The following is a 22,980-nucleotide window of genomic DNA, read 5'->3' as shown; positions in this document are numbered from 1 at the left end:
TGAGATAAGGTGTGCATTTGCATGCTAAGTGGAAGAAAAGAAGCATGAATATATAAGAAGAGCGATTGTGTGCAATCACCTGACAAAGAAGCACATAGCAACAAATTTATCATCGGAGCAGCATGCAAAGGATATCCATCATTTCTCCACCATAATAAATTAGACTAAATAAAAAATGTATTTTATTCTTAACTGTAAAGGAGAATCAAATAAAAGCCACTGTAGTAAAATTCATTTTGTAAATGTTAAGCTGTGTTTTGCATATGACCTACTACACCTTAGCATAACGCAAAACCTACTGGTGTTAAAGTAAAATGACCTGAATACAATCATGTGACGTGGTGTGACTTTGGCTTCAGTGTACAGTGTATCATGTCAGATATTGGCTCTGCTGTCGGCTATTTAAGAAGAACATTAGGGAGACAAACAAATATGTTTAACCACATTCAAATGCCAAATTTTAGAGCAGTCAAGGTCAGGCCAGTGTTAAGGTAAGAGTCCATCTTGGTTTTATATACACTACGTAGCTTCTCTCCAAAGAACACAGCATAAATCACAAGGCGACCACAGTGTTTCCTGCCAAATGAAGCAAAAAAGCACATCCATCCAATCAAACAGTTGTGTCCATACTGTATTGAAGCAGAAAATGACAATTCCAGCGAGTGCCTGTGCTGCTGACGGAAACGTGAGCTAATCAGGAAATTGTTGCTGAATCATAACAGCTGATCATGTCAAGTTACTAAAATGTAGCAGGAACACCACTAATGAAAGACTGACATAAGGGGTGACACAAAAGAGTCTTTTGCAACTCAGTTTACTGTTCAGGCATTATACTTCATTTTATTTGAACTTTTTCTCTTCCTATCATTCCAAAATCACACAAAACAATACAACCAAAATACTCTATATTTCTCACATTTGATCATGAAATATGGTCAAATAATTAAACCTTTCAGCATTTAGAAAATCACAGTGTATTTTGACTATTTTAAAATGAATCTACAACTACAAAAACTCTAAACATCAGTAATTTAAGCATGATGTCGAACTGGACATGTTTTCTGAATTTGCATTTATATTGTAAAAACGTTAATACTTGGGATTAATGTTCTGCCAGCAGCAAAACACAAAGCTACATCCAGGCCTATTAATTCCTGCCAAGACTGAGCTGCTTTAATAGGAAGAAGCTGAAATGAAAATGCCATACTCATCACTTTTAAAAACCTTTTCATAATTTGTATTGTCAGTTAAAATGGAGTTTGGGGAAAAAGGGGAACCTCAAAAAAAGTAAGAAAACCTGATGATGGATATTTGAGGTTGAACTGGACTCCATTCAACATACAGTTTAAACTGGAGCTAGAAAATTACTTCACATACAGTTTAAACTGGAGCTAGAAAATAAACCAAGACAGTTTTAATGTGATGTAATGTAGGTAGTGCTAACCACCAATGTCAACAACGTTGAGCCTAGCATATGGCAGAATAATGTCACAAAGGAACTAGATAACGGGCTGAAACAGTCATCTTTTTGCCTTTTTGCTAATACACATTGGACGTGTGACATTATTCTGTCAGTGAACAAAGCCTCACAATAACATATCTTGTGTCAATGATGCAGCTACTTGTACAAGTATTTGATTTAGTGGAGACATGAATTGTTTTATCTCTGACTTGGGGAGAAAGACATTGGAAAGATAAGTAGCCTTTGATATTTACGATTCCCGTTTGCAAAAAAAACTAACTGTTCACTTCCCTGACGACGCAGCAAATTATAGCCTGCTGTATGCAGCTAAAATAAGCACAGCTTATGTCATTACATCAAGGGTACATTTAAAAAAATTGTACATATTGAACATATTTGCCTCTAGTATTTAGAACCTAGCAAACAACAAAGCTTTACCAACATACCATCATTAAAATCCACCCTACAATTCTATAAGAATCCAGTATGTTGTCTTTATTTAGGATAGAAACACCTTTTTGATTAACATTAACATAAAACTGTAAAGTACATGTGTGAAGGACAGTGAACACAGCATCCATGGCCCAGTATACAGTATAACAATCAAAAGCAGTGACTGGCTTCGGTACAAACGATCAGCCTGAAACCTACTGTGGCCCTTCTATATAAACTGAAGGTTAGAGATAACTGCCTTCATAAATCCTTCATTGTGTGAAGGATTGTGTCATGTCATGATCTCATATCTCATGCCTTTGTAAAGATCTGCGCATGACCTGTTCATCACTCAATTAAAAATTAAACACATGGCCACATTTAAAGCTTCTGTTGATTTTTTTCCCCTCATACTTGTACAGTAAACCCACTCATTCTTTTACAAAACTGGAACTGGAACAAGATTGCAAATTAACAGTTCCCTCAAACTGACAAGATTGCAAATTAACAGTTCCCTCATTTTCCCGCAAATCATGAAGTTGAGCAAAAACTATGTCAGATTTAGCAGAACAGACATGTCACCTCTGTCTTAGGGCAAAAATCTAACTTTTAATTGCAGCCGAGAAGCATCTGCATAGCGTTTGTGTGAGTGGAGCTCTATCGATTTTTAGAACTAAGTCAAACAACAGCTACAGCTACAGCCCCAGCAATTACCCTTGTTTAGCTAACAGTAATTTAATCCTCCATAGTCAAGTTTTCAGTTCAGTCCCAGGAGAACTGAATATTTTATGAGGCCTTGATATTTCAGATCCAAAAAAACAAAACAAAACAAAAAAAAAAAACCAGGAACTAATTAAATAGACATTTTGCAGTACAAAATCTAATATGGCACTAAGTAATTTTTATAAATAAAAATATAAAAGGACATGTTCAGATTAACCTACTTCTAACACAATTAAAACATGAAAAAAGTTTAGAACTGAATTTTGTTATTTTGCTATGAATAAACAAAATGTGTTCCCTCAAGACTGATAAATGACTAAACTAAGTAAATAACAATGATAAAAAGAGGACTGGTATCTGAAGTATGATGTATCGTACACATACTGTATTTGATGTTCTTCAGCTACGTGGCATCACTGCTCTGCACCTGAAACAAAAAATAGCTGTCATTATCTGGAGCCACAACATTAGCAGAAAAACCTCTCCCCAGCAACTGCTTATTTGTATACAAAGTCACAGTGAAATATCATTTGAGTGATATTAACAAGAGAGATTACTATCTTCAACACTTGAATGCTTCATTCAAAATCAAGGGTAAATGGGTCAGACACTAGTGTAAGAAAAAAAAGGCCATGTGAAGCCATTCTAGAATGCTAAGCTATTTATCTCTCCAACTCAATGTCATCAGTAACAGAGCAGGCCTCTCCAAATATAAAGCAACTTTCTTTCTTGATGATCTTTTTCTTCATATGTAAGCATTACATCTACATTAGATTGTGCGCAGTCGGCAGGAAAGCAACATGACTGGACAGTGTGTGATTGACAGCTGGCTGTTCTCGTGATCAGAAATGTCTAAATTTTTTTGTAGATGACCCTGAGGTTATATAAAAACTGTGTGAACATGGAAATCAATAAAAGTGGGAATTTGGAAGCAACATGACAAAAATCTTGTTGGCCTTGAATTACAGAACAAACAGTTAGCGAGTGGATGCAATAATCCAGAGTGAAGAGTTAAACAAACAGTGGTGACTCGCATTTCAAACATCAGCTCCATTAACACTACAGCAAGTCCCTGGTCTCAAAGGCGTCCAGCGTTAGGATAAGTATCTCCAGGCAGAGAGAAAATAGAACAGGAAGACGAGTGAAAAAGAGTAATCACCCTGACATATTCCTAATAATCCACCTCCTTTGTGCTGCTCCCCTAGAGCTCAGCCAATCATAACGTGTCAACAGTGACCTACAAAACAGGAATCCCGTCAAGCCTTACGTGTTTTAAAACATCAATCACATCAGACAAAGAGGGTGCATTGAATTATACAGCATTAACCTTCAGGGCTTGCATATAAAGACCACAGATTTATTTATGCACGTGTGTTAAGAGCCTCTGCAATGTTTCTTACAGAAGGCTGGCTGCCAAAGTGATGAAGCTGCTCAGCCCTCAGCTGGAGTCCAGCACCTTTGATTAATGAGCGCTAACTTGTGGAAAGGGTAGAAATAGAAAGACAGGGTGAAAATGGGCAAAAACACAATTTTTAGCAGACCAGATTTTGGCCCTATCAAGAAGGGCTAAAGTGAAGGGCACTTGGAAAAAAGTTAATATGTGTGAAAAGACAACAGGGTCCGTCCAGTGTCCTACAGCAAAGGGATTAAAATGGTATCGCTAGTCTATAAAGGAATGTCAATGTTTGATTTTTTTTTAGTTTTTTTTAACAATGTTGTAGCAAAATATTTCAAATATTACAAAATCTGCTGTTCTACTAGTACTGTGCAGTACAACCAGAACCAGAATGGCAATGAGCTTCTGTGTGTTTCTATATTTTAATGTTTGTATATTTTAAGCCATTCAAGCATTCTTGACATTCTTGACATTTAACACCTATCATTTGTGTCAAAACAATGTGGAGCCTGGAAACACACAATACAAAAAACAATACAAAAACATAAAAAGGCAAAATGCTGACTCTTAATTTCAGTAGAGTATTCAGTAAGAGTCAACTTTAGGAGCTCAGTACATAGTATACTGCTCCCTCAGTAGCAGTTTTCAAGGACAGGATCCCTGAATAAAAAGTCTAGGAATTTAGTGACCTTCTATTTGTGTTTTGATTCACTGTCAGTTACTGGATGCATGCATAACATATCGAGGCTATGATACAATTTAGCTCAAGGCCTTGGTTACAGGAACCGTTTGAGTGATGAACTTCATCGAGGATGATGTTGACTGCCTTTTCACTTTGACTGTTGATTCAAAAGACTTACACCATTTATTACTATCAATAACAGCTGTCACCAACAGATGAGTCGACTGTCAACACAAAATAGGGGAAAAGGAAAAAATGCAGGCCAAGAAACATAATTCAGTCACTTTTGAACATTCTAAAAGCAGATTTAAGATCTCTTAGTATCACAAAAATTGATTTTTTACAAAAACAAACACGCAAAAACGTAACTCTACTGATTATAAAATTATTATCATTTATGTCTGTAAAAGATCGACTGTGATGTGCCTTTTTGCCAAGGTTGTAGTAGAAATGATTTGCCAAAATAATATATAATTTTTAAAAGGATTTAATACATTGAGAGTACACCAGGGTCAGAGTTAATGGATTAGGGTTTTTTGGGGTTTTTTTTTTTTTTGTTAAATTTGCTTCCTTTTAGTCTGGCATAACTCAAAGCTGTTTCCTTGAAAGTGTCATTTCGTGGGCGTTAAGTATAGCCCTTCATTAACAGCTGGGGCTAATTTGAGTTTCGCAAGATGGTGAGTGCCTTGTTAATGTGAATGCATAAAAATGAAGGTTATTGTCATAACCTGAAAGGGTACATTTCAGCCCAGACTGCAGCAGCAGCAGCGTTAAAGAAGCAACAATAGGAAGAGACAGGAGGGAGAAGAGAGCGAGTGATGCAAGAGGTGAAGAGAAATGGAACACTTTTATCAATAAAAAAGGCTCTTTATATACACATCCTGGGCTTATGCGGCAAGACAATAAGACCCCTGGTTTGTCTTGAGTATAAATGATAAGGGTGCAGAAGGATAAAAGATATATGCATATATATATGAAGCATAATGTGTGGTATTTGATGGAACCATTATAAAAAGACATCAATTAATAATCATGTAGAGCCTCAACTAATTACCTTACTTTACACCTAATTATATTTTCAATTAGCCCACTAGTAATACAGGACATGTTGGCTTTTTTTGTGACAAAAATCCTAATTGAATACCAATTTAGTATTCAGACATAAAGTAATGTGTTTTTATTTATGGCAGATACACACAATTATACACAAACAAATTGTTATAGCCTAACTATGATCTCAGTTAGTCACAGCACAATCATTTCTGTACTGAAGCTCTATGTTTCTTTATTTTTTTTCTTTTATTAACTTCTGTACTGAAGCTCTGTTTCTTTATTTTTTTTCTTTTATTAATATAAGAAAACCAAACAAAAATGTTGCTCTGTAATGGAGTGATGTATGTTAGTGTGCAGGTATATTATGTTTAACATAACTTTTACTGTTCTGTTAGCCAAAATTCTAAAATTACAGCACATCTGTTGCTCTGTAATGGAGTGTTGTATGTTAATGTAGCCAAAATTCTAAAATTACAGCACATTTTAAGCTTAAATGTACACAACTTCAATCTTGACTGAATAGGTATACAGACAGGCAGATAAACAGGCAAAAGGCAAAACAAATCAATTCGCCAATTAAAATCAAATTCGCAAAAAAAAAAAAAAAAAAGATTCACTACATACAACTGTCCTCTTGGGGGTTAAATGTAGCTAATCCTTGCTCCTCGTCTTTTGCTTTGGGTTGGTAGCTGTGTATCTTGTTAGTGGCATTACTGACACCTGCTGGGTTGGGTCAACTTAAACAAAAAAATAGACGAAAACACAGACAGAGAAGGATATTATTGTAAATTGACAATTAAAATTGACACAACGATATTTGTGCATATTTAATAAATTCAGCAAATGCTGGAAAGGAGATTTATACTATTTACACGTCATGTATGTGGACTATAAGTTTGACATTAGAACGTGCACCTTGTCAGGACAAACAACAACAAATCAGTAGATAAAATAGATTAAGATAGTAAATCCCCTAATTCTTCTAGTTATCTTTTTATCGTCATTTTATCAATTAACAAATCGGGTATAATGTGCTGCTGAAAACAAAGAGCAACTCAATCCACGTCGTCGTCGCAGGTAAAGACAGAGCAGCGACGTCAGTGACTGGAACAAACCGTCACAACGCTGTTAATGAAGACTATTTAACAAGCTGCTACCTTATACCCGTAATTATAATTTAAAAAGAAAAAGAAAAAAAAGACAATCGGTACAGAAAAAAAAGAAAAAAAAGACAATCGGTACAGGTTAAAAAACCTGTACTTTGACGAGAACTTTGTCAGTCACAAAGGTAAAGTACTAACAAATGCACTGTTTTATTTTCGGTTGTTTGTTTGTTTGTTTTTCAAACTAACGCCCAATCCATTAATCCGTTTAAATATTTTGACGTTACTCATATATGCAAAAGTAAATAAAATAAAAACAGCTACCTTCAATTCATAAATGTCGACATAAACACACACAGAAGCTCAAATGTAAAAAATAAAAACCACAAACTTACCGCTTTGTGCTGCCGTTCAGGATTTGTCACATTAATTGGTTCCAGATGCGAGCGACTCGTGCGTTCAGTGGACGGATACAGAGTGAAGCGTCTCTCTCTCTCTCTCTTTTTCCCTGTGACGACACCTCGAGGCCCCGAGAAAACAAACTTGGCACATTTTAGTCTCAAAATCTCACATTAACACATTAATTCCATACATTTAAAGCACTTACCATTCTAGAACAGGAAGCACACACGTTTGTCTATTTTATGTTAAAAAAATAAAAAATACAAATTAAAAACCCACGAGTGTACTTTAGTTTACGTTGCTTCCAGTGGAAAAAAGAAAAACAGTGTATAAGACCATATGTTTATCTGACCCTGACAGTAGATTAGATGATAAATTCCATGTGTTGTGTTATTGTCAAAACCAATTAAATGTTACTTGTTTAGCTGAATAGTCTTCTATAATCTATACATTGTTTAAATTGCCTCTGTAAACTTTAAAGTTTTGAAATAAAAAACTCCCTCACCCATCATAAAACTAGAGAAATCATATCATCAATATAAACAAATATTACAGATCACACACTAAGCTAGCCCTTGTGTGATCCACTGATTATTCAATTAAAGTGGGTAAAACTATAGGGATATGCAGCAGATACAGACTCAGAGTGTGCAGTCATCTGCTTTAACCAAGAGAGGGGTGGAGGAGGGTAAGAGGGAGAAAATGAGGGAAGCAACTGGGCTGAGAAAACAAGAGAAAAGGTGAAGCAGAGCATAGAGAGAAACATGCGTGATGTACAAGGTACATAATGCTACATTAAAAGTACTGTACTGTCCATTTCTTCTCAGGTGTCAGATGTACAGATGCATCAGTGTGATTTGTTTTGTAAAAAAAAGAATAACCCAATTTTTTCCTAGCTTAGCTCAATTTTAAGACAATGTACCTGTTTTTCCAAAAAGCACCGAGTAAGTCTAATTGGATGCAGTAATTAAGGCACAGAGGCACATCTGAATTTAAGATGGAGCAGATATAATCCTTGATCAGCATTTGTCATTTAAAACAGGCAGATTTCCTTGTCCACTGTCCCCAGTGCTTATCGATTTTTCTTCCCTCCGCTCTTTAATTCTCTGTCACTGCATTTGCAGCAGTCACAGCAGCTGCAGTAACACACAACAAGCTGAAAGAGCACAAATGACACAACAGAGGGAAATGAAGTGTTAGCTTAGCGACAACTTACATGTGTTTTTAATCCTATTGTCAATTTAAAAAAAAAAAGAATCAGCAGAGAAGGACATGCCAGCATCTCTATACATGTTTTCTTTTTTTCATACTGTGCAATAAATACGTAGGCCTGTCTTGGTCATTTCTATCTCAAGTGGCAGTGGATGGCTGCCGTGGAAGCAGCCTGCTGGGGGAGGGGCAGGTAGTCTGTGTGAAGGGGTTTTTAAAGTCTTGATTAAAAAGTATAATGAGAAAGCAAAGACACAGTAAAGATGATCTCTGGAGACCGGAGGGAAACAAATTAAGATGCTGCTTTTGTTTTCAATTATTTTCCATCAGAACTCAGGATGCTTACGATGCCCATAAGGCAGAGGAGGTCGAACACACTGCCATTGAATTTTTTTTCTTTTTTTGCTGCTACATAATTCAGATTTTAATCATGTCAGCACAGTGTCCTCTCATCCTTCAACAACAATGCCTCCCAGCCACTGCACATGCATTTGATTTAAAAAGTGTAACACTACCCTGAGCTCAGACCTGGATACATGCATTGTTTAAGATGTACATCTGTAAAATATACAGTCTCATTAACTCAGAATCAACGTACATCCATATAGATTTACGGGTAGCTGTGTGCATATGCATGTACAGTAAACATAAAATACAAACATTCACCCAACTAATCCTGTTTAATTCTAATCCCTACTGTCCACAGAGCAGGAGCTAGTCAATCACTGGGCTACTTCTAAAGACAAACGATGTTCCACACTCACATTTCATATCATTGGTTAATTAAAAACTAATGTGTGAAACCAGAGAACCTTGAAGAAACTCCTCCACACAGCAGCAAAACATTAATTAGAAATTCATTCATCATCTACCACTTTTCCAGTTTGCAGTTTTTCAAACTCCAGCAAACAAGGGNTGTTTAGAACACACTTCTCTGCAGTGTCAGAGACCTGCAGTAATGTGAGTCAGTGTCCCACCTGGTGGCCAAATACAGATATTATTTGAAAGGTCCCACGTTAAAAAATATGTGAAATAATTTATCTAACTGCAAAAAAAACAAACAAGAAAAGAAAAGAAAAGAAGAAAAGAAAAAAGAAACATTAGGACTCCAATCCAGTAGACTTATTTTTAGCCTTAGACTAGTTCTAGTCAACGAAATATCTTAAGAGTTTTAGTCAGGCAAATCCTTGGTAGCCTAAGTCAACTGCTTTAGAATGGTTTTAATGTTTGACCGTTCAATACGAGCACAGAAACAGTTGTAATATGAGACATGTATTTTGTAAATCAAGAAGATAAAGATAAAATCAAGTTTCAATAAGTGCTGTTTTGCGATTTTTGCTCCACACGTTTACGGAGGCTCCTGTTGTCATATATGAATTGCGACCAGATGTCAGTCATTCATTTTCGTTCTAAACATTTCTTCTTTTCTTAGGAAATCGCTGCTTACGACTGAAGGCAGTTTTTAAACTTTTAACGTGCCGTAACAGTAGTTCTGCTGCTGGAGATCAGCCTACACACACAATGTGGTTCGTTTTGATTTGATCTCTTTTCCATTAGTCCCGCCTCAATGTTTTCCTCTACTTTCGATGCGTTTATCTCAGTGTTCGTTATATATTGTCGTCGGTTTTATCATACTGGAGGCAGAGAAAGGTATTTTCAGAGCTGATCTTTTCGTGTCTACAGTATCTATGATCATAAACTGTTGATTTAAAAAATAATTAAAATGTTTCCAGAAATATCTGCCTTAAAGAACTTTTTAGATGAAAACCCAACACAAGAATGATTTTACAACATTCTTTATTATGAAAATACAGTGGTGTGGGTTCATATTAATGGAAGTCAGATATTGTACTGAAGCAAATTAACACTGCTGACAATTATAATAAAAATTATACATTTAGATTGTCTGGTTACACAGTGATCAAACCTATCTAATGTTTGTTCTAATGTCTTGATCACCATGAAGATTCACAAAGAAATAAAGAATCTACCCCCCCCCCCACCCCACCCCCTGAATATAACAAAACAAAGGAATGAGTGGTTGAATATAAATGATCAAGGTTACCACGATGGAAATTCTCACATTTAAAGCTTATTTTTCTGTTCATCTTGCAACTTGTTACAATCAAAGGTCAAAGCAAAAAAACTGCACTGAAACTGGTCACGGCCACTTAAGTAAAACTAAACAGATTTCATTTTAAAGGAAAATACTCTAGTGGTGAAAATATCAGCTTTTTGGCTCTGTCTCGTTTATATATTTACAGACACTTATAAAAAAGTGACAGCCATCATATCTAAACATGTCTGTTATTTATAAAAGCAGCAGGCACGCTCACATTTTTATAGGCGTCAATTGAGAATTCATATTTGGGTAAAGTATAATGCAAAAATAACTTTTTATATTAGAATAAGCTCTCGAATGGTAAACACTTCCTCTAAGGTCACTTGTTTTTTTTTCTCAATTACCAGTAAAAACACAGATTTCTAAAGAGAATCCATTCAAATATCTTATTATCATCTAATTAATCAAATGCAATCATTAAACCAAAATAAAACCTCCACTTTTATTTTACCAATCAATACCTAGACTTTGTCACTATGCTGGAAATGTAGTTGTGACCGGTTCTTACTCCATTGTAATACTTAAGTAAAGTCGGACAAACCAGCCTGTGATGCACTGACATCTGAGAGACCACACATTGTAACAGCCCATACCACAGCTGAATATATAAAAATACATATAAAATATCAGTCACGACACAAATCCTAAAATGAATGTTTTCAATCACTGTCTGTGTTAATGATCATACTGTAGTGCAAACAAGAAACAAAACGCAACAATTTCAAAAGTTCTAAAAGCACTGGATGAGACCTTAAGATAAGTGTGAATACGATCATCAGTCTATTATTGACAGAAATGCATCAATCTGAGAAATGTACAAACCAATCAAGTGAGTCTGTTGTTGTTGTTTGGACAACTAACGCAAAGCAATAGTGATATATTAATGTGCCAGAGTGAAAGGATTTATGTCAGAGCAAACCTTCTTGTTATTCTTACGCACTACATTTACTCTGAGTCATGACTCCCGACTTGTTAAATCCCCAAAATCGGTAACTCAGTAACTGCTGTAAGTATTGAAACCCATACCATCAGCAAGTGTCCATTCTCCTACGGCACAGTGTCAGTTTCCTCAGCCTCCACCAGGTAGGACTGGTCTGAGTTCAGGACTCGGAACGGAGGGTGGTACTCGAACGCAGTCATGATGGTGGAGCCAATGTTGTGCCTCTGGTGCAGGAACCAAATGACCGCAGAGATTCCCACAATGGCCACAACACTGAGAATGACCAGGGCGGAGAGCAGCGCGTTGGACTCTGTGGAGGACAGGGGACAATGGGAGGAAGGTCAGGGCTAAAAACACAGAGCTGCCGAGGAAAGACAGTTAAAGCTCAAAGTGTGACTCACTTGGTTTGGTTTCCGTTTCTGCAGGTGGAAAAAAAACAAAACACAATCTTAGGTCAGAATCAAAAATCCCAAGCGTAGGTTCTGGGTTTACTGTTCATATTGACTCAAACCAAAGTAAATAAATGATCAGAACCCTGAGATCTTACTCTGATCCGTTTTACAGATGACTCCGTTCTCCACCTCGTCCAGACAGCTGATATTTTCCCACTTTCCCGTGTTGCTGTGCAGAGCCACACACGTGTCCACGGGAACGAGGTCTGATGGAGACGAGCTGTCCTCCCAGTTAGTGTATCTTACTGGAGCTTCGTCATGGAGCCAGCACATGTTTTCACCTGACAATAAAACCCTGATTAATAAATGTCAAAATTCTATGTTGGGGTATGAGGGCGTGGGGGGTTAGGAGGGGGAGTTAGGATGGGGAGACTGTAGATCGGTTGTGAACAAAACAACATGTTAATGAAATTAGTCGGTGGAAAAAACTAGACTGCCATTGTGCTGAGGTATACAACTACAGTGCGTGCGTGTGACCTGTCACTTCACAGGGCCTTATCTAGAGACAAACATTTACACTCACATTCACACCGGCAGTATAGTCAATTTAGAGTGAACAGTTAACCTAACCCCTGACCTACATGTCTTGGCCTGTGTAACTGGTGAAAACCCACACATAACATTTAAACCTAAATTGCCCAAAGGGAAATCCTGAGGGATTAATAAAGTGCTATCTTTAAGCCAAGCATTAAACAGGAAGTGCTGTGGTCTTGTCATTTTTTTCCAAATAATAAAAATCATTTGAAAAAAAAATAAGACATTGTTTCCCCTCAGGATGAGGATGTGGTGTCATATTCCCATGAGAAACATGAACTGATCTGCTTCTACGTAAATTGAAAGTAACAATGAAAACCAGGTCAGTGAGAGAAAATGTACACATCACACCCACGACAGCGTTTCTGTTTGGTATCCATCCACAGAGGAACTATTTCTTTTTCAATCGTTACTAACAAGATCTGATACAGGAACAGAACTGGATCTAGGACTAAACTCTATTCTGTTTTCTGCCGAGCCCAAAAAACAGCTGGAAAAAAACAATATGGCACCCTCCTGTGGCCAAAGATGATATGAAGTAGTTTTGGAATACAAGTCACTGTATCAGCCAGACTACCATTAACGGCTCAACTTATAGTTCAGAAAAACATGGTACAGGTTTTGTTAAACCAGTGCTTCTCAAAGTGTGGGGCAGGCCCACTGGTGGGCAACAGAGACATTACAGGTAGGTACTGTAGGTAGGTAGTTACAGGACATTACAGGTTCAAATGATGATGGCACAACTGCACTTTTTGTTGTTGTTCTTATGTTTTGTTTTGTTTATAGATTTTTGTTGGGGCAAAAAGTGTGATAACCACTGTGTTAAACCAACGAAGAAAAGTGAAGGCAAAAACATTAAATAGAAATCTATCAATCCATCTCCTTCAACCATTCCTCAATATCTGCAATCAAGGTTTTCTTTATCCTCAATCTCCCTCCCTGTTCATGATTAATGTAATGATATTCTTCTTACTTCCAAAATAAAAATCTTTCAATGTGTCCTCAGCTTTCATTATATGCATTTTCATGGCTCAGTGTCAGCTGGTTTGAACGTCCTTCACCGTGCTTTCCTTCACTGCTCCAAAACAAGCAGGACTTCCTGAAGCAGGGTCGTGTTGTCACACAAAAAGTAGCTGGCACAAGCAAAAAAAAGAAGAAGCTCAAAACAAGTCACTCACGAAAATGGCGCAACAACAGACACACAGAGTCAAAGATTGATTTCCAGACTCAGAGCAGCTCTGAGACACGTACAGACGACGATGACTTTGAGAGGATACAGGTGGAGAGGTCCTACATTTTTTTTTAGCCTCACCAATAATCAGGTTTTATCTGAAGGACACTGACCGGCATGTTTCCACTGCTCTCCTGTCATGTGATACTTACTGTCTGTGTCATAATACATTCCCAGCCACACGTTGACGTTGCCTTTCCACACTTGTGGGCTATATTTAATGACAAAGTCATTCTCCTCTGCGCTCAGTATAGTCAAAAGTCCTGGGAAAAGCAACAAAGTAAACAATGTCAACCTGCTGAGAATGCAGAGCGGCTGTAACAAAAATGAGAAGAAAAAAATATATATTAAAGAGCACCACGTACCAAAACCCTGGCAGAGAGATTTGGCCCTCTCAAAGGTGTAGCTTTTGATACTGTCTTCTTCTCCGTGGACAAAGTGGTAACATTTGTCTTGAAAGGGCACCCAGGTCCGTCCGTCTGCAGGACAGTCTGACGAAAGACACAGAAAACATGACACTTTATGTTGTAACAACTGAACAGTTACAAAGCAACATGTACAGCAGACAATTACAGTACAGTATGCATAAGGTATAATGTCTGCGCTGAAACAACATTCCATTTGTAAATATAAATGACTTTTTTTATTATTATCCAACATTTTGTCTTTAGAGCTCTTTTTTGAGCATGACTATGTTTGAAATTTAAATAATAATTAATTATTACTACTAAGGGGGGGCTAAAGGGGTCTGTGTGTGGGGGTGCCTGAGGCCTAGTGGTTAAAGTCTGAGTCTGTAGTCAAAGGTTTGTCCATTTGTTTGTCTTTATTTGTGGCCCTGGACTGCAGAACTGTTCAGGGTCTACCCTCCCCTCCACCATTGACAGCTGGGTGACCCCCGCATTGGAATAAGTGGTAGACAATGGTTAGATTTCCAGATTAATATACTGTGCAATAAAAGACAGTTTACCTCAACTATCCTTTGGTTAAAACTTTTAGCCTTTTTGCTAATTTTGTTTTAGCAAAAGTTGATTAGATTAATGGCCAATTTGAGCCTTTTTACATTTATTGTTATTTTAGCTCACTGTTTAAAAAAATGTATTACTCTGTGTACATAAGATTTGTCTCTCCATGTACCACCAGCATAATAAGATATAATTCATAATTTATTGGGGATAAGATTGTGCACATATTTACCAACCACAGCCACACCTTACAGTAAAGTACTACTACTACTACTACTAATACCCTTACTATACCCTAAATTTAAAAATAAATTGAATTCTGAAACTGTTTTTAACAACAAAGTGACTTATGAACAGTATCTCCACTTCTTTGCAACAGCAAGTCAGATGAAAAAAAAATCAATTTCTCCTTCAACCATTAACATACAGCAACTTTAGCTACATTTTAAACGAATTTTGGACCATTTTCTTGCTTGCTTCTAGCTAGCTTTTTTTGTTAAACACTGTATGACGTTTTGGTGTTCCAACTGTCCTGCCTTAACATTTGTAATTCTATCTGGTCAATGTTTCTCAATATTACAAGCTACTTATGACTTAGTTTTAGCAGTAAATCTGACTTAAACAATCCAGAGGTTAGCATTATAAACGGAATACATTCAAAATACGTGGTAATCGTGTGTGCTACAGGAGCCTAGCTAGACATTTTCCAGTTAGATTTGGCAACAGTTTATTTTTTAATTTTCATTAATAGCACCGTCATTAGCATATGTAGTCTGTGTCACTTTCCACAAACAACATGTTCGGCGCCTGTTAATACTGTGTGTATTTTGATTTAAACATCCGCTGTGCGACATTCAGTGAAGACGGTTTGTTGCTACACGAACGTGAAGGCGAACTAAGACGGAGCTGACAAACCCAGGCCTAAGTCCATACATGAGCACAGGGAGAAAGACACTGCCTACCTCCTGTCACAGCCAAGTTGAGCTGCAAACACAGCACGAACACAGTCACCAGCACTGATCCAAGACGGTGCATTTCCTTCTTAGGCTCCATGACTGCGAGGAGAAATAGAAAGAGACTCACTGATATTCTTTCTCAACCGTGTCACGAACAGAACCTCCCACACAAAACAAACACGCATGCACGCAGACGATCAATAGTTTCTTCCACATTTGCATTGATATGAGTTTGCGCTTGGGCACCACTGGAGGGCGCCGTAGGCACGAGCATGTCAGACTAGAGGCGCTATAAAAACTATATAAAATAATAATAACGATGACGATAATAATAACGATGACGATAATAATAACGATGATGATGATGATAATATTAATAATAATAATATTTTCACCAACAAGAAAATAATGAAACTGTGTCTGTAAACAGTTACCGTAAAAAGTATTTGCATTTTAATCACCTTTTTCAACAGAAATAATAAAACACATTTATTTAATTGTTGTACGAAATTGTGTTTCATATTATATACAGCCTGGAGCATTTTAAGACATTTTAAGACATCTTATTGTCTACTTCTCAATACTTGAGCAGGTGCAGAAAAAGCCTGAGGTCAGAATTTTTGCCATTTAACCCATCTACTGTATCTGCTGGACTTAAGGGAGACTCATTCTAGTGCATTACTTAGGCGCAGGTGGCACAAACACAGACAGCTGGAGTGTGAGTTTTGCTGCTCGTCTGGAGCTGGTGGCGCCCTGTAGAGTGGCATAACACCCTGCAGGACACTGCGGGGTCCCATCTGTCACACAGAGACCTGCCCACTGAAACCATCATCCTGCCACCCAATGAGGAATCTCCTAGTACCCACCCCACCCTGTCCATGCCATGCATGATGAAATATTATCAGATAACACAGATATTCACAAATACTGGCAGCTGCAGTACCACTATGCACTCACCAGGATCATTTAACAGAAGGTCAAACTTAGATACAGAATTATATGTAGGAGTAAGTCAAAAAGTTCTTTGACAAATAATGAAAAATAGTTTGGAAAACCCAAAGTTGCTTTCTATAATATGTAAAACCAACCACGACTATCATTTCCTTACCTTAAAAGGAACAACATATTAAAAGCTGTGGCTTTCTTCCTATAATCAGTCATGAAAAGGTTTGGGTAAGTATTATATTAATATCTGATCAATTTTAGTGCTTTTGTATTTAATTTAATTTAACTATTATATGTTTGTAATATATGTGATGTTTTGTGTTTTCAGCTTTTTTCCCCTTTATCAAATTCTGATAAAACCATAATATAACTAATTTTACAGACTTGGTGAGAGGTTTTTACTTAATTTTTTTTCCAAATCTATAAACATCACAATTAAACCAGGTAAAAGTTGAAAGTTTTTATTCAAAAATGTCAAAAAGAAATGAACAGAGACAACACCTTACGCAACAAGCTTCTAAAAACAGACAGAAGTCTTTGGATTAAACAAACACTACAAAAGAAAGACACAGAGGACAGATTCCTTAAACTGTACAAACAGATTTCCACTGGCATTTGAGGCAGGAGTAAAAAAACTGAAGAGAGAAAATCTCTGATCTACCACTACGAAACTCTTTCCTTCCTCCAGCTGTCTGTACAAAACATTTTATAAATTAGAACTTTTTTCTTCTTCTTCTTCTTCTTGTATAACATAGCGACTGTCCACCGTGATGGTTACTATGAGAATTTTTTCTTTGACGCACCCCTGCAACTTTTGATCCTGGTGCTATGGCACTTGGTTCAGACACCATTAGCAGCATTTAACCTCACAGAAACAGTATTTCTTCTCAGTCTCAGGCTTTAGTATAGAGGCCCTCACTTGGTCGACTACTCACGCTGCTGTGACTTTTCAGGACCAGAGCCGAGGCAACTTAAAATGTCTATTTTCCAGGAGCAGACATCCAGTTATAAGTTTTTGTTTTGTTTTTTTTTTTAACTTAAAGAGCTCACATCAGCATCATTCTGTCCTAACAAAAGCAGCAGCTCTTCTGGAACTTTTAACGTTTAATGCACATAGAGATATGCAGGTGCCCTAACCTCAGATGATTACAACTATACATTTTAAAAAAATAGGTCTGGTGAAAATCAAAAAGCTTTTCTCAACACCCTAAAAGGGATCAGCTGTGTGTGGCCAGCTCCTGAGCGTGGCTTTTGGTCTGGAAGGCCGGGCTGGACCTGCTAACCCGGCCTACGATAGAGGAGAAAGAAAAGTCTGAGGTAGATACTTGGTCAGACTGACCGTCAGGTGGAATCACAGGCTTGTTGGTGGACACCCCCATCAAAATTGAACTTGAACTACTATTAGCAAATGACGAGAATAAATAGACATATGGTTTTAGTGCTTCGACATTCCAGATGCATGTCTTGATTTTGGTGTTTGTTTTGAAACTCGGTGGCACTCGTTGGTCCAGGTCTCCCTCTACGTTCAAGGGTCAGTTTTGTACTGTTAAAACCTGCGGGAGATTTAAAGGCACACTATGCTGCAGCCTCCTCTGCAGAGTCTACGTGTCCTGATCCAAGAGGCAAACAATGGGATTTGTTCTGTGTCACAATCTTTGGTGAAGAACGTATAATTAAAAGTGCCAATGTATTTTTTTATATTAGTGAGAGAGGTGCAACTGAATATGATTAGTCAACGTATTACACCATAGATAATATACAAGAAATGGATGTTGCCATTAAGTTGCAAAAGTGAAACCTCAAAGTGAAGCTGCTAGTTTTATGAACTTCAACTAGTATTTTCTTGTAGGTTTTAGGTTCTCAATCACTGGTTTTAGGACTTTTTAAATACAACAAAAATGTAAAATGTGCGGTGATCACTAAACAGTGATCCCAATTAAAGTAAAATAAGCAGTAAAGCAATCAGAGGAGCCTGATTTTATGCATCGGTGTCTGAATGAACGTTCCACAGCCAAGTCCATTTTTATGTTTTACTCTAAATTATATAGAAATTATTAAAAAGTTGAATAAAATGTTTTTCTTTCAATTAAAAACTGCAAAAAGAGAAAGAAATAGAATGTAAAAAAATCAATGATTAAAGGATAGTGAATGATAAACAATGTAAAAGATGTAAAGAAATCAGTGATTAAAGGATAGTGAATGATAAACAAACACATTCACACTGATCCACAAACATGTTGGAACCAAACTTTAAAGGGTTCGGACCAGTGGGTGTGCAACTTTAGTTTGCAACCTAATGGCTTTGTCCATTTCTTGTTTATAGTCTACACACTCCAACCACACCTCAACTCTATTACAATGGTTTTGTATCACAATCATGAGTCCAATGTTTGTTTCCTGTCTATGATTCTTTTTTGTTAAAATAAAAAAATGAAAAAAAAAAAAACAAACACATCCCATTAAAAACAAACATCAAAAAGTCAGATGTACTGTCCTCAATAAAAACGTCCATCAGTCCCAGCTCCTCTACCCAACCCACCAAGACCAATATCATCGGCTGTAGACTACCAGGTTTTCGAAAAAGGTTTCCAAACGTGATCAATGAACACACTGGGCTTTCTATCAAAATAAATATTACAATAAAAAAAATCAGATGTGGAGCTCTTTCTTTTAAAACATCTTTCTTTCAACATCACTAAAAACTTGAAATAAAAAACATAGGAATAATTTTGTTAAAAATTAGAAAAAAAACCCTCTGCGTTTGAGTTTGAATGGAACCGATGTTTCTTATTGTCAATCCTTACTGTGGTCTGTGAAATTATAGTATAAAAATCATTAAGGCAATTGTAATCAGAGAGCAAGAACAATCTAAAGAACTAAGAAAACGCATTTAACAACAACAAAAAAAAAACACACTTCACCATAGCAACACTCACACAGCAAGCACAAAATCGGCATTTTACAAAAAGTCAGGCTGAAACCAAAGAAAAAAAAAATCTTCAAAAAGAAAGAAAAAAATGAAAAACAGAAAATATTAATAAAGGACAACTTTGATGCACTTGAAACAACAGGTCACATGTTTCTTGCAGTGATCCTCAGTAAACAATAAACATTGTAGTATCAAAATAAAACTCTTGTCTTAAATATAATTTTGAACGACTTGATGAACTCACATATTTTCTCTGAAAATTTTGCCAAAAAGAATTCTCACTTACATATTTGCAGAACCTGTGCAAAACAGTGAAAAGATCCTCAGCGCCCATTTTGTTTTTTTTAGACATGATTGCTTCAGCTGTTGTCGCAGTGTTACCTCAACACTACTTGCTTTGTTGGTACGGATACGGAGAATGATTTCTGGACGAGTCCATCTGGGACTGAGCACCATTTTCCTGGGAATAGGGAACATTCTCATCATTCTCTTGTAATTTTTTAATTCTTTGGTCTGATCACTATTCTGATTTGCTCACTTTGTCCCAAAATTGGGGCAAATGTCTGTCCTAGACACATGTTCCAGAGTGTAGTAGATACAGACCTTTGGCCTAACTTTATTCATACATTACATTATATATTAGATTTAATACAATTAAAGAGTTTTTCTTTGTCCTAAATTGATAACATTAAAATTTACATCCAACAATTTTGTAAATGAATACCATTAAATATACTGCCTTTTAATTCCTTCTAAATTAGAGAGGGACCGACTGCAATTTCCTTGGCTTATTCTGACATCTGAAATTTTGACTACCAATTTTTGTTGATTTCTTTTTTTTTTCAAAAATGTTCTAAATTTTCTTCTCATAACAATGAATTATGACACTTTTCCTCCAACTGCTCAAAATTTTGATCACTAGCTACTTGATCGGTGCATCACTATCCTAAATATAAAGGTCAGAGTTTAATATGTTTAGACACTGAGTATTTTCACATGATCAATTTCTGTCCCACCCGATATTTCGACAGCACTAATGTCATCACTCACCTCCACAGAAACAGAACTTGACTGCATGTGTGCATACTGAGGGATGTATGCTCCCTGCATAGCCGTGTTGGCAGCCATGAACTGTTAGGAAAAGGAGAAATAAACAAACAGAGGTCACTGTCGTCATCCTATGCAGGTTTTACATATAGCACACACTAATATAACGTTGTCCAATGGTCTCACCGATCCTGCACCACCCAGGGACATGTGAGCCATCTGCTGTGAGAGAGGGGTCATCATAGAAGAGGGCTGCAGTGACATCGATGGGTCCATAGAGGGCGATAAAACTGCACCCTGGAAGGAAAGGAAGGTGTGGGCGAGTGAGACAGATGTTTGCACTTGGTGGAGTTTGTTGTTTTTCAGTGACAATCTGTTCCTGAGATTTAAGGTAAAAGTCACTGAAAAATATCAGACCTGATGTGTCATAACCTCAGCTGCCTGTAGGGGGGGTTAGCTAAGGACAAACTTAGCGATTTATGACCGCATTCTGCTGGTGTTTAAATCAGGACTTTTCTGTCTTTAAGTTTCCTTTCTGTAGTTCCTTGGACATCTTGCCTTACATTTTGCCTCTTTTTACTTTCATTTTCTAAAATATTTGCCTGTTTCTATAAATTATTTTGCCTCATAAATTCCACAGACGTCAGTATCACCATATGTGTAAAGACAGACCAATAATGTGTCTGTTTGATGAACAGTGTGTCAGTGTCCCACAGGGAACTATTTTTATAAAATAAAACAGACTGTGGCTGGAAAGTCTGTGCTTCAGCACACAATGACAATGAGGCGATTGTCTCTGACAGGGTTTTCTTTTTCGTGAAGTCACTGCTCCACTTATAAACAAATACATTTTTTGTGGGGGGGGGGACAAAAAAATTCCAAAATTCTGGCAAAAACAGTTCACAGAGCAATATCAGAAGCTAAATTAGATCTGGGACCACTACTGTCTGGCCATTTTAATTAAAGCCAAATGACATTGACTTTAATTAAAACGACGTGATTTAAATTTAAAAAAGCAAAGCTTTGTTAATGGGCTGCAGATGGGGCTGAGGAAGTCAGTGACTCACAATAATGTTATTGTCACTGTTAAAAATACTCTTCTCAAAAACAAAAGAAAACAAAAATCCCTTCTGGGCTTCTTTGAGCCAAACCACATGGCACTGCACTGACTAACTTGATGTGTAACTTGATCACTAAGTCAGTGGGTGAGTGACATTCATGCGCCATTGTTGCATAGACCGCAAATGGAATGAGAACTAAAAAAATAGAGAGAAGGAGAATTGCGTCAAAGCGATCATTGGTGACGATGTGATGATGCTCTTACTGGATGCTGCATGATGTACTGCTGCTGAGGCATCCAAGATGGATTCTGCACCTGGAAGATCACACACATCTTCACACAAACGCCAGTAAAACGTCTGGCAACAACACAGCTCAGAGAAGCTCACGAAAAGCTACAGGCAACTTAAAAAAAAAAAAAAAACTTAAACAACTGTGGTGACACAATGACATTTCTCTACTTATTATAACTTATTTATTTATGTACAGCTACAGTACAGTTAATGAGACAAGAGTGGTATCCAACCTGGAACGTCGACATAGGAGACATGTAAGGGGACATGGATGCTTGAGCAATCATCCTGTTTGAAATACTATATGCTGGTGGAAAGAATCTGTGGACACAGAGTGATTTGTAAACACAGTTAAAGCAGACAGAGTGGATTATACTGTGTAAACTCATCCCGTTTTGTTGAAACTCACCCGTTTTGCATAGCAGCTGCACTGGGGTCATATGTGATAGTCATCCCAGCCTGAGGAGGAAAAAAGACAGCTCTGGTTTGTTTACTGAGCAAAAACACCCAACATACTCAACAGCAAGTTTCACCAGTCAACAGACAGAAACGAGAAAAAAGACATTATTACAGCAGTGTTATCTTCACACCATTGGCTCACTCTAAAACAAAACAAAAATCAGCTTCCTCCATTATATGTCAAACACTTTTTAGTGTTAGTCTACAGAACATGGCTGGCCCAAGGTGAACTCACAGAAAGTATGTGAGTTAATCATGTGGTGTTGAACTTAGTTTGTGTTAATTTGTTATTATTGTTACTGTAGCAGCCCTGAAAATTGCTCTGTTAAAATGCTGCCTCTTCTCCTCTGTCTTTTTTGCTGAAACTATCAATAATATGTTTAATCAAATATACAGCCGTTTTCTTTTTTTTCTCATTTTAAGTCATTGTTTTTGTTGAGTAAAACCCGCAGAGGCAAAGGTGAAACCTGAGCCAGGAGTTACTTGACTGAATGGGACAATAAAGTGGAACAGATTAAGGCCAGGATTATTGCCATAACTATAAATAAAACATGACTAAGTGACAGGTACGACAGGCACGTCATCGCCC

General features: G+C 37.1%; 3 protein-coding genes across 4 annotated transcripts in view; all 3 read right to left on the bottom strand.

Annotated features, from left to right (window-relative positions):
* Positions 1-9,371, bottom strand: part of LOC103392180 (bromodomain adjacent to zinc finger domain protein 2B) — a 30,836-nt gene extending 21,465 nt beyond the window's left edge. Inside the window, exons 1-3 of the mRNA XM_025063609.1 lie at positions 7,247-9,371; positions 6,373-6,485; positions 3,002-3,044 (exon numbers count right to left, since the gene is read on the bottom strand). The gene's annotated coding sequence lies outside the window, so the exon portion shown is untranslated. The remainder of the gene's footprint in view (positions 1-3,001; positions 3,045-6,372; positions 6,486-7,246) is intronic.
* An 871-nt stretch (positions 9,372-10,242) lies between these two features.
* cd302 (CD302 molecule) lies at positions 10,243-15,874 on the bottom strand. Its single transcript, XM_008328697.3, has 6 exons — positions 15,666-15,874; positions 14,107-14,232; positions 13,894-14,004; positions 12,072-12,257; positions 11,926-11,943; positions 10,243-11,834 (listed from the first exon to the last, which is right to left on the bottom strand). The coding sequence occupies exons 1-6, from the start codon at positions 15,754-15,756 to the stop codon at positions 11,632-11,634; spliced, it is 735 nt and encodes a 244-aa protein (XP_008326919.1). The 5' UTR covers positions 15,757-15,874; the 3' UTR covers positions 10,243-11,631.
* A 3,157-nt stretch (positions 15,875-19,031) lies between these two features.
* rbms1b (RNA binding motif, single stranded interacting protein 1b) overlaps positions 19,032-22,980 on the bottom strand; it is a 17,961-nt gene continuing 14,012 nt past the window's right edge. The window contains exons 8-13 of one of the 2 annotated variants that reach the window (XM_008328698.3): positions 22,342-22,391; positions 22,166-22,253; positions 21,905-21,955; positions 20,767-20,877; positions 20,584-20,664; positions 19,032-19,993 (exon numbers count right to left, since the gene is read on the bottom strand). In XM_008328698.3, coding sequence (XP_008326920.1) covers positions 19,922-19,993; positions 20,584-20,664; positions 20,767-20,877; positions 21,905-21,955; positions 22,166-22,253; positions 22,342-22,391 — 453 coding nt within the window. In that variant the 3' untranslated portion in view covers positions 19,032-19,921. The remainder of the gene's footprint in view (positions 19,994-20,583; positions 20,665-20,766; positions 20,878-21,904; positions 21,956-22,165; positions 22,254-22,341; positions 22,392-22,980) is intronic. The other variant, XM_025063608.1, reaches the window with a different exon arrangement.

Source organism: Cynoglossus semilaevis, chromosome 16 (genome assembly GCF_000523025.1).
Source record: "Cynoglossus semilaevis isolate Cse_v1.0 chromosome 16, Cse_v1.0, whole genome shotgun sequence".
Taxonomy (NCBI): domain Eukaryota; kingdom Metazoa; phylum Chordata; class Actinopteri; order Pleuronectiformes; family Cynoglossidae; genus Cynoglossus; species Cynoglossus semilaevis.
Note: the sequence above shows the minus strand (reverse complement) of the source record. Positions and strands in the feature narration are given on the sequence as shown.

Coding starts and splice junctions, on each gene's coding strand:
- cd302 (XM_008328697.3), bottom strand. CDS start 15,756: ATGGAGCCTAAGAAGGAAATGCACCGTCTTGGATCAGTGCTGGTGACT. Junction 14,233..15,665: donor CAACTTGGCTGTGACAGGAG/GTAGGCAGTGTC, acceptor GTCTTTCGTCAG/ACTGTCCTGCAGACGGACGG. Junction 14,005..14,106: donor ATCTCTCTGCCAGGGTTTTG/GTACGTGGTGCT, acceptor TGCTTTTCCCAG/GACTTTTGACTATACTGAGC.